A 12,308-nucleotide genomic window follows, 5' to 3' on the forward strand; every position below is an offset into this window, starting at 1 on the left:
GTTCATTTCCTCTACCCAGTGCAATTTTTAAATCTCATCCCAGCTTTGGGATTTCCATGTTACAACATTTTCCATCACTACACTACCTCTTATCTTACTGTTATGCACATCATGCCATAATTCAGATTTTTTTTAATGAAAATGAATGCCTAAAAAAGGATCCATACCATGTTTTCTTCCAGTTCCACCCTATAGCTAAGTTTCTTTCAATCACACACATTGGCACCAACGTGTGAGAGTGATGGAAGCTCATGATTCCTCATTGACAAATTACAAAATTTTTGACACATGACACATCTTTTTAAACTGACGTATAAACATCACCACTGGACCTGATGGGAGGTGAACACAAACTTTATTTATTAAAGCATATTTTTACATGATGATATTATACATATCTTAAACATTTTTCTATTTTGTGTAAAACTGTCAACGTTTAACAGTTTAAGATTCCTCCATTTCGGTTCAGACGACATCAGAAGACAGCGACCAAGGTAAACAGCGCCATCTTGCGACGACTTGTGTAATGTCATGTAAATGTGTCACTGTGTTTCTGGGATAAGACATACTCCTCTCACTGCTATAGACTGAATGGAGGCTATTTCCTCTGATAAACACAAAGATAAAGAAGTTGATCAAGTTGTTAATTCTGAGGCTGGACATGAGCAAGAGGCGGCGGTGTAAACAGCAAATTGTAAAGTTCGTCCAACACATTCTCCGACTCATAACTGGGACTTTACACTCAGGTACCGTAATGTTTTCTTCAGAAAAATAAGGGATTTTTGTAGTGACATCTTTTTGACGTATAAATAGAACCTTAAAGAATTTTAATGTTCCTCAGGAGGTAGGCCTATTTTTCTCGTTTATAAAATGTGGCGATAGTAAAATAAAATACTGTTTACAGTAGTTATGGCACTTTAATATTCTTAATTGAATACAGTATTTGAAAGACATGTATATCAAGGACATAACACTTTATTTAAATATATATAGTATTAAAGATATTTTTAAACAAGGCACCAATAGATAATAGATTGAGATAATAGCATTGAATTCCCCTTAGGTTGGATATAACATGTTATTTAAAGAGATACAGCAGTAAACACCATTGACACTTACTTACTTAGCGATACTTAAGGAGATGCAATAGTTATTATGCTTTCAGTATAATGATTTAATGTTAATGACACTTTATGTTACAAGATATGTGAGAGTAATTAGTAGCATTTTAAGGAAGGAGATAGAGAAGTAATAACACAATCTGTAGAAGTGGAACTGCTACTCTAAGAAGAGTCTATCCATTTGCAGTTATTACTGAATTATGGGTACCTGAAAACAAGAAGACAACCCACAGGGACCCCATACGGACCCCATATATACAGAGTTACCGGGCTGCCCACGTTTTTTCAACATAGGCAGCAATTACCCGAGATATAGAGTATATATTATGTAATTGCGTGAAAATTTAAGGACACAAATTGAAGACCATATCAAGTTTTATTCTTTTAGCCATGTTGCATGTTTACTGTGATGGCATCATTAGAAACTAGGGCAGCTATATTATCCTTTCTGAATAGGACACAGCTCAACAAAGCTGTCTTTAGTTACCTGACGTGAACCAGCACTGCAGTGAATTTTTAATTGTGTGTTTAACTGAACCACAGGGTTATCACCAAGATCTTGGAATGCTAAAATCTGGCTTAGGAAAAATGTTAAAACAAATTTATTTTTACCTTTTGTGGTCATTTAAAGAGCCCATAACATGGAAATATGTAAAATGTTTATATCTGGAATAAGAATTTGCTAGTATGCTAAGAGTAATATCACAAAAACATACATTAAAAATATAATTGTTTTGGTTAAAAGTTAATAAAGTTATAATAATAAATATGTTAATACATTTTGGGGTGGCACAACACGTATTGTTGCTGTCTCACAGCTACTGGAATATGAGGTTGTTGATTTAAGAGCTTTGGTGGGTGGAATGGCTACACAAGGGTGAGTGTGAGGTGTGAGTGTTTGTGTTGCCCAGCGAAGGACTTGCGCCCCCAACACACCCAGGGTGTGCTCCTGCCCTGTGCCTAGTGATACTTGAAAGGCCATAAGATGTACCATGATCAATTGCACAGGCCTTATTTTGTTGTATTTTATAGTAAAGAAATACAAAAGTAATTATGTAGTGAAATATGTAGTTTTTTGTAGAGGGCATATACATATTTCCACTTTCAAAACTAACAAAACATCTAATTTGAACAGTGCACCAAAACTTATGCACAACGGTATAGCCATGTCTCCTTTACAGACTACAGCTTTTATCCCTGCTCATTGTACTGAAGGTTTAAGGAGTGTTTCGCCCTAGACTGCTTTTTAAATGAGGCACATTACATGGCAGCCAATCAGAACAGAGATCATGTGCACATACCAGTGGAAACATACACCATGGTTAAAAGTCTGTGGATAGTTTTGGACATATGGGTAAACATCATGGACCAAAACTGGATTATTTAAATATAAATTGAATGAACACCTCAGTTGTCTGCCATTAAAACCTAGCCTCTTTATAATATGAAAATCATTATATGAAAATACAATGGGTTGGAAAATGCCACTAGGAAATTTCAGCCTCTATTCATTATTCATCTGAGAGGCAAGTAGGTGTGTAATTACTGTTACCTGACCTGACCAGGTCAGTGGTCTTAATTTCAGGTCCTGACCTCAGAATGCACAGCTGAAGCAGACGCTCCGCTCGAGTGATCACTGCACACCACACCATATTAGTGTCACGTTTCCAGTTTACAAGTTGTTATCAAGGTCATTCTATAGTATGAGGTATAAGGGCTTTTCTATGTTTATTTTTTGTGGTGAAGATAAAAACAGTCGGCTGAAAAAAAATAAAAGTAGGACTGTACAAAGGGACTTAAAATAAATGTTATGGTGCAAGTAAATGGACTCTTTTTAAGCTGTGATTTTTGCAACTTAACCCCACAAACCTCTCCTTTTATAAAACATATTAGTAAATTAAAAGTTGAAATAAAAAATTACAGTCAAAAATTGTGGTTGGATTGGAGTTATTGAACTATTGAATTATTTAACAGGGACATGACTTGTTCCCGACTTGGTGTAATCTCTGTTGCTGTGTTGTAGAAGATGATGATGAGGGTCAGGACAAAACTGTGGTGCCTCGCCACACCCCTGAAAATTTGGAGCGACTCCACAGTCAGAGTCACTTCACAAAGAGAGAAATCCAGATTCTCTACAGAAGATTCAAAAGTGTAAGCACCTGTTAGACTGCCTTTATTATTTTAATTAGATACATTTATTATATTTTTATTGTATTATTTATTTTATTATTTTGTTCACTGTTTTCTACAAAATCTTTGAGTATGACATGAATTCAATGAATATTTGCTTTGAAACCTTGATGAATAAAAGTCTAAATTCTCAATAGTTTTAAAGAATTCCATTGGCCTCAAATGTTTTTTAAAGACAGATCCTCCAAATACTAAATAACATACTGGCATAATGGATGTAAAAGTTTATTATTATTATTATTATTATTATTATTATTCAAACCTGTCCTACTTGTATTTAAGGTGTTAGAATGTGTTTGTTTGTTTTGGACAGGAATGTCCCAGTGGCAGTGTGAATGAGGATTCATTCAAAAGCATCTATGCTCAGTTCTTTCCTGGTGGAGGTACATATTTAAATCAGTTTGTATTATTCTCTGTGCGGTATTATATGGGTTTAATTTCATATCTGTTTCTGGTTTTAACCAATAGACACTATGGAAAATTCTGTTTTAAACTTAGAATTACTTAGTTTGGAAAAATCTGTTGATGCAAAATGCAACAGTGGATGCTCTTGGTCAAACTGTAATATTTCACTGGCTTAAGGTTTGAATATATTTATTTTTAACATGAAACATGGGAAATATTTTACTGTTGTTATAAAACATTTTTCCACATACATGCTACTAAATGTAATTAGTTATTGTTTACATAGTTAGTGTTAAAATACCAGTTTTGTTCATGATCAACATGTGAGTTCAGGCTTCAGATACATAGATGTTTCTGGTAGCACTTGTTATAAAATTCCTTTTATTATTAACATTTAAATAAATGCTGTAAATGTACCAGATATATGTGGTAAATAACTGAGCAGATAAATAACCAGATATTGAAATTATGTTTCAGATGTGTCAAAATACGCTCACTTTCTCTTCAGTGCTTTTGATACAAACCAGAATGGCCTAGTGAATTTTGAGGTAATATTTGCATTGTCCCATTAATAGAATATATTTCATGACATTTACAGCACTTTATTTAGAGCATCATACAAAAGATGTTTAACACAGTACTAATATTATTTGGAGCGATAGATGTTAACAGTTAAAAGTGTGATTGGTTTGTGAGGAATAAACTAAAATATAAATGTTGTGAATATTTCAGGAGTTCATTAGAGGTCTCTCAATCCTGCTACGAGGCTCTGCTGAAGAAAAGCTGTTCTGGGCCTTCCATCTCTATGACCTTAACAAAGATGGACACCTCACTAAAGAGGTCTGTTGCTGACTGGGATTTACATTAAATTAATTAGTTAAATTAAGTAAAATTCCTCTTTAGGGAGGGCTACATTAGGAAGTGCGTCCGGCGTAAAAACTGTGCCAGATTGATGGTGTGGATTGTAGTTGATTCGCTGCGGCAACCCCTGATAGGAGCAACTAAAAGTAGTTTTAATTAAAAATTAAATAAAACAAGTTTTTTTTTCACACTGTGGGGCAAATTGATTAGATGATTTTGTAGAAACCACTTTGTAAGCCTTAAAAATCCAGCCGTAAAAGTCCCACCCCATTACATTTAGCCCTCATTTCAAAGTCACTCTCCTAAAATGCAAACATGTACATGATTTGATGTCATACAGGGTGAGGGGCACAACACGTCACCTTCAAACAACATCCACCTGCCTCATATCTAATTCACATGTAAGGATGCACTACATGTTGCAAGCTACACCGATGTTGAGTCTTACTTGCTCCATTCAGCCTCTTTTTGACTGAAAGCCTTCTCGTTCATTGTACTTTTTTTTCTTTTTTTAGCAGTACAAGTGGCTGCACTCTACACCACCATTGTCTTTTAAGGCGCAAGTCTGCATGGGTGTAGGGCGATGCAGGTCTTATGCTTGTCATCAGAGCACTTGATTTACTGATCTGTCTGTATTCTATCAGTATGTACAAATGTTTCAAGAAATGCAACAAACAAAGACAAATAACCTATATCAGCTTGAAACCTGATTCTAAACTGAATGTTCACATTGCAAGTTACAAATGACCATGTAATTTTGTCTGACTGTATGGTCAGACTGTAGTCATATTTTCCACATTGATTATAATAATGATGTTGCATGCAGGGCGGCACGGTGGCCCAGCAGGTAGTGTCGCAGTCACACAGCTCCAGGGGCCTGGAGCTTGTGGGTTCGTTTCCCGCTCCAGGTGACTGTCTGTGAGGAGTTGGTGTGTTCTCCCCGTGTCCGCGTGGGTTTCCTCCAGGTGATCCGGTTTCCTCCCACAGTCCAAAAACACACGTTGGTAGGTGGATTGGTGACTCGAAATTGTCCGTGTGTGTGTGTGTGTGTGTGTGTTGCCTTTAGATAAGATTTAGATTTAATTAAGATTTTTTTTCCACATACATTTACACTTGCTAGACAAATGCATCTCCAGTTAATCAGACTGAAATCCAAATTCTTTGTGGGCAGCAGTAGGCAAACCTACTTGTTATGCAGTAAGCTGTTCTTCAAGAGATGTTTAGATATTTGTTTGAATATTGCATGATTAGTGTAAGTTGTCTACACTTTGTTCAGCACAGCAGTAGCATTTTATTCAGCATGTGAATCCCCTCCTCATGAATCACAAGCAATCTGAATGGTGAGGAGTATTTTGAAGAGACAATGTGTTTGCAAAGCTTAATAGAATAAAGCAGTGTCTAAGATGTATCTGTGACCCAAAGGGCACATTTGGTGTGATATATTTATGTTCATTGTGTCTTCCAGGAAATGCTGGATGTAATGAAATCCATTTATGATATGATGGGAAAGAGTATTAATCCACTGAGGAAAGAAGAGGCTTCCCGGCAACATGTCGAGATGTTTTTTCAGGTGTTTTCAAGTGTTTTATACTAGATGAACTCAGGAGTAAAAACAAAGTGGTCTCATATTTTGTCCCTCTGCAGAAAATGGACCAAAACCAGGATGGCGTAGTTACGGCTGAAGAATTTATTGAAGCCTGTCAAAAAGTAAGTTGACACATATGATCTGATCTTTTAATACAAACTACAGACATTCTATGATTATTTTGTTTTATTTCCACAGGATGAAAATATAATGAAATCTTTAAGAATTTTTGAGAACACCATCTAGTCACATTTTGGGTTTTAGCGCTGTTGCTTATCAGGGAATGTGCCATGAAGGCACTCCCCATGGAGACTGTGGTCAGCCTGTTATTAATTACTATTACTCTCAGTGTCCATGGTATTGTGCAGGATTGAGGACCCAGTAGGTTTGAGTTATTTTACATCCACATTAAAGTGATAGTTTCATGAATAAGTCTTAATTACTATTAATTTCTACAAAGTGTAAGGGCCTAGTCTGGTGATGGACCATCTCTAGCCACCAGGGGGTGACAGGAGTATGGTCCACTTTGATCAGGAGCATTCATAACACCTGTCTCCCTTCCTATTTAAGAGAGGTTCAACCGAGGTCCTTTGCTCAGTTTTGATTTCATGCTGTGCATTCTCAAGTCAGACTAGAAATTATTTTTTCAGTGAACTGCTCTTGAGCTATATTCTAGTCCCTTTGTCTTGGTTTCTCTAATGCATTTATATGAAAAGAAAGAAAACCAACCAAAAAATTAATGAAAACAAAAATAAATATTAATGTAAAAGTAGTGATGGCACTTTATATGACAGGTAAATTTATCTTTTAATCCTATTTTTTCCATCACAGTGCACCACACATTCACACCTATGGAGATTTTTGCATGACCAATCCACATACCGGTGTGTGTTTTTGGACTATGGGAAGAAACTGGAGCACATTTTCATACACACATATTTCATAGCTCACTCAGTTAACACTAGTCCTCCTATGAGAACATCTAGATTCAAATCTACCTTAAGCTGATCTTACATGTTACACTACATGCATGGAAATTTCAGATTTATTTGCAGATTGATAGCAGCTATTACAGGAAATGTTGTAGTAGATGTTCAGTATACTGAATAACCTGTGTTTTTAAGTAATATAGGGTTAATAGTATAGATATAGCATACCAAATAATCATGCGTTGGCAATACACTATGTCAATGTATACAAGAATGTTTTTATTTTTATATGTAATTTAAGTGTGTCATAGCGGAAGCAATGTAAATTCATTGAATCAAACTAATCTGTAGAATAAACTTCTAAAGAAGACACAAACTGATCTTTGTTCAGTTGGCTACAACTGAGATAAAAGGGGATGGGTAAAATTGATTTTCAGCAGTGTAATGTTTTAAAGCCTTGTTTATAATGTTGCATACATTTTTAGGCATAGCTTTGTTACAATGCTGTTTAATAACTAGTTTGTTATAAAATATAATTATTTTAAATTAAATAATTAATCAAAAATTTGAATTAAAGTAATATAAGTGTGATCAGTGAAATGTGGTTGAAATATCTCTCCTACTCAGATTATCACTATTTTAGGCCTTTTTAAATCAGCAGTAGATTATTGCCAGCCTTGAAAGAGTAATATTTTTTATCAATATTTAACATATCTCATTGCAGTTTTAATAATATTCATTATTATTATTGTGTGTTTGTGTGTGTTTTCCTTTTTTTACACTTTTTTACCCAATTTAGCTGTCGCTGTTGGTAGAGTTTAGCTATGTTTCAACCAAGTACTGCACATTCCTGTCTACCTGATACGTATATATGTGAAGCCAGCTGCCATTTCTTTTTTAAATGCTACTACCACAGCACCACTGGAGAGCTCAGCACACTAGAAGGAGAATGCAGATCATACAGATCTGCTATGCTAACTAGTGTTGTGCTTGAGTTCAGGGCCATTCTACCCATCCAGTGATATTGAAGGTTCTGTTCTCTCTTGGACTATAAACATGGGAATATAGAGGTTTGTACTATCAGTCCCTTGTGAATGTGTAGCCATTCAATGCCAGAAACCCAGCAGACAAAGAATTTCACACTGTGCTTAAAGTTAAGTGAAATTATGCAGTACTTTCAAGTTACACAATCCTTTTAGCTTGCCCACTTGTGCCTTTTTGACTGAATCAGGCCATTTTCCTCTGTATACACCAGTTAAATTAAGTTATCCAGCTTTGCGCTATTATCTCAAACTCAAGTCTCATAAACCAAAGCAAAGGCTGCTCTTAATCTGCTCTAGAGTTTATATGGATGACTGGCAGCAATCGGCTCATTAACCTTAGAGAAACTCTGAGAAGAGGCACATCTGAGGGATTCCATATTTGGAGAGGACTTGCAGTGGCATAAATCTGTGGATTGACCTAAAAAGGTCATTAGTGCTTTAAAAAGGCCTGCAGTATAAGAGAAGTTCTCTGTAATTAATTAACATTTACGCTCAGCTCATTTTAAAACATTTTTCAGTGTTTACCTTTAGGACTGATGGAAAAAACCTCTAGTGCTGTTAAGCCTGTCCTATTTAGAATGGTGTGGTATTGATGATTAATTTTAAATAACGCAGCCTCTGAACAGAAATAATTTGTATCACAGCAGATGTTATGTATTATAAGCACAGCTGAATTATGCACAGCCAGCTTTTATAATTTCCAAGGAGAAGCTTGAAATGGGATGCTCTGACAAGTGTGGGCTCAACGGCCATAAAGCCCCCACATTTGGGCACTGGAACTGTATTGGAGTGAAATCTCTCACCTTTCCAATGAGTTTAGGTGTTATTGGGTGTCCTGCTTCACAATAATGGCTGACATACTAACATATTTTTAAAAATTTAAATGTTGCCTTTTAAAGGTACAAACGATTTAATGGCACTATAATTATAACTGTTATATGAGATTTCCACAAGTGATGGAAAAATGACACAACTGCCATTTTATTTAAAATAATAATAATTATTAAGTATCAGTACCCTCACAATCAGGGCAGCACGGTTGTGCAGCAGGTAGTGTTGCAGTCACACAGCTCCAGGGACCTGGAGGTTGTGGATTCAATTCCTGCTCTGGGTGACGGTCTGTGAGGAGTTTGGTGTGTTCTCCCCCGTGTCCGTGTGGGTTTCCTCCCATGGTCCAAAAACACACAATGGTAGGTGGATTGGCGATTCAAAGTGTCTTTGAGTGAAAGTGTGTGTCCCTCTGTGAAGGACTGGCACCCCTCCAGGGTGTGTTCCTGTCTTGTGCCCAATGATTCCAGGTAGGCTCTGGACCCACTGTGACCCTGAACTAGATAAGCGGTTACAGATAATGAACAGAACCAATCAGTGCACATACTTTTGCAGCTCTTTTTCCTTGATGGAACTCATAACAAATGCAGTGATGAATAAATTCTTCTTGCTTGACATTTTCAAACAGATTACTTTTTGTTTTAGTAAAATTGACTTTTTAAATAATACTCAATATTAACCATAAAATGACAAAAGAGCAGACAAATGTTTACATTTTGAATTGCAATTTTGTTACACATAAAACACTTTAAATAAATTTTGTACACCTAACATAAATCTGATGTAAACCGTATGCTACATGATAATCATAAATAATTTTAGCTTGTTATGGAAACTCTTCGACTTGCTCTTGGCCAGAAATCTGGGTCAAGACATTGAAGGAAGTTAGCCTTGTGACCATGCTCCACTGGGAAAAGAGAATTTTCTCAGTGTAGTTTCCATCACTACTAAATACCCTCTGACAGCTGCTTGGCATCAGTTCATATCTATCTATTTGTATACATGTAAGTCTATTCTTGCTTGCTCTGAAAATATCACTGCACTAACTGTACTTTATTCCACATGAATGGCGTATATGTGTATATGGGATAACTTTAGAACCACACTTGAGCCTAAGGTCACCATACACATCAGCTAGAGTTTTATAAAATATTGCTGCATCACAGGAGGGACAAATTTTAATTTCTTGGATTGTCAGAAGGAACATCATACAATTCATAACATCTTCCCACTAGACAAGAACAGTGAAGAGCACTGGTCCATAAACTAAAACCCCTCCCCCTTTTCATCTTGTCTTACTCCCAGCCATCCTCTTCCCTTTTGTTCTGCAGAGAGCTGTTCTCAAGATTCTGCTTATCATTCTCTGATACTCTGATAGTATTTGTATTTGATATTATGCAAGCAGTGTGATTTAAAAGGATCCAAATTCTGCCAGAGTTTAAAAACTGCCAAAGGAGGTCTTCAAAGACATATAAATTTAATCTGATCACTCAGGTAAGGTTTGTTTTGTGTTATGTCTATATGTTTCCTAAGTTGTGGGTAGTTTTTATGAATACTGCATTATGTTTTGTAGTTTTTTGAATGGCCTGTGTCAAAATCAACCTGTACAACATACTTTGCTTTAGTTTTGCTACTATTTTTGGAGGCTTTTATTGTTGCCGTATAATGTATGAAAGATTCATTCATATCACAATATTGAGGTGTAGAAGTCCATAAAAGGGGTTTGAAGTGAAGGAAAATTTCTTATGGATTTCTATGCAGGGGTGGTTATAGGAACAAGAGGTCTTAATGTCCGAAATGCTAATTTAGTAATTTTATTTACAGAATAAGAATTGAACTTACCTTTGTTTTCTGAGTTTTATATGTAATGCTAATCATGACTTAATAGGCCAAAACCTCTGAAACACTTTTTCAAAACTACCCTAAATCTACATCTCAGATATTTCATAACATATTTATATACAAATGCATAATATTGCATTTAATGTATCATAGCATTTAGAGGTGTTAAACTCTTCAGACATCTGGTTACTATCAGCACCGCTGTGAACAGTTCTGAACTCAGCTAGGATCTTAAGAATGGAGTATTTAACATCATGTCCAGAGAATATATACTATTGAAGTGACTTGTGTGGTTTCATTTTCTAGCCATGTTTCAAGTGTTTTTTGTTTGTGTTTGTACTGTTATCAGATTAAGTGAACAATATTCGGGATGGATATAAACATTCTTGTATTGGGACACTTGTGGTTGGCTATGGTGAGATATTGATGTAGTGGACACTTTGATTCTAAGCTATGAAAGCCATATAAAATAATTTATCTCACCATTTGGTTGGTTATTAATTAATTAATGGGGAAATCCCCTGTCATTATATTTTGGTTTTAGTGAAGTGAAAATTATATCACCTACCGCATCAGTCAAAAAACACTTCTGCACAATTTAAAACACTTTTTTTTAACTTTCCTGTTTGATTTAAAATGTTTATGCTTGGGTATGCGTTGTGAGTTTTGTATATAAAACAAATCTTTCCAACCTATATCTAAATTAAACCTGTTTATAGAAGTAACTATGTTACATGGAAATGGGCCTTTAATATATTTAAACCACGTCTGTTCTGATTGGCTATCCGCTGTTTTACCTAATTTCAGCCCAGGCTGAAGCACTCCTTATGACTTCAGCATGAATGAAAGGGTCAAAATGATATGAGCTGAATATATATAATGTATGTGACATCTTAGTTTTTGTGACCCCATAAAACATTTTTAGTATAGGCCCTTTAATATTACAATACTACCTACCCACTATCCACACAAGTGCCTAGACTATTTAAAGGGATTCTCATTTTCATTCTCATCACATAGACAGTGAGGTTGTCATGGAAATGAGCTAATCCTTTGATAGGTACCACAGGTCAGCCAACAAGAGAGGGTCACTGGCTTCCCACCACTGTCCTATTGCCTTACTTGGACACTTACTTAGATAATTCAGTTCCTCGGAGCTAAGTTCATTAAAGCACATATGTAACTACAAACATCAAATACTTAAAAACAAAACATCTGATCATACTTAACATATGCTTTTTACAAACTTATTCTAATGATCTTTCTGAAATAGATGCTTTATATACAGCACTGTGCAAAAGTGTAATCACCAGAGATTATGAGATTTTAAAAGTTATTTATTTGTGCAGTAAGTGTTTATTTGATAAAAAAACAAACAAAAAAAAAAACAAAACAAACAAACTACAAATAACTCCTAACATTAGAATAAAACCAATAAAAAATGTATTCCAGTAAGTGTGATATTCTGTGTGTCAATGTGTTGGTTTAACTTTTTCTAACTAAT

The 12,308-nt window shown here is 35.4% G+C and overlaps 1 protein-coding gene across 1 annotated transcript; it reads left to right on the plus strand.

The window, feature by feature from the left end:
• The first annotated feature begins 448 nt into the window (after positions 1–448).
• Positions 449–6,408, plus strand: kcnip4b (potassium voltage-gated channel interacting protein 4b). Its single transcript, XM_066660783.1, has 9 exons — positions 449–494; positions 587–746; positions 3,145–3,272; positions 3,625–3,694; positions 4,194–4,264; positions 4,449–4,556; positions 6,043–6,147; positions 6,222–6,284; positions 6,361–6,408. The coding sequence occupies exons 2-9, from the start codon at positions 662–664 to the stop codon at positions 6,406–6,408; spliced, it is 678 nt and encodes a 225-aa protein (XP_066516880.1). The 5' UTR covers positions 449–494; positions 587–661.
• Positions 6,409–12,308: the final 5,900 nt, after the last annotated feature.

This window comes from Hoplias malabaricus, chromosome 2 (assembly GCF_029633855.1).
Source record: "Hoplias malabaricus isolate fHopMal1 chromosome 2, fHopMal1.hap1, whole genome shotgun sequence".
Taxonomy (NCBI): Eukaryota; Metazoa; Chordata; class Actinopteri; order Characiformes; family Erythrinidae; genus Hoplias; species Hoplias malabaricus.

Coding starts and splice junctions, on each gene's coding strand:
- kcnip4b (XM_066660783.1), top strand. CDS start 662: ATGAGCAAGAGGCGGCGGTGTAAACAGCAAATTGTAAAGTTCGTCCAA. Junction 4,265..4,448: donor ATGGCCTAGTGAATTTTGAG/GTAATATTTGCA, acceptor TGAATATTTCAG/GAGTTCATTAGAGGTCTCTC. Junction 4,557..6,042: donor ATGGACACCTCACTAAAGAG/GTCTGTTGCTGA, acceptor TGTGTCTTCCAG/GAAATGCTGGATGTAATGAA.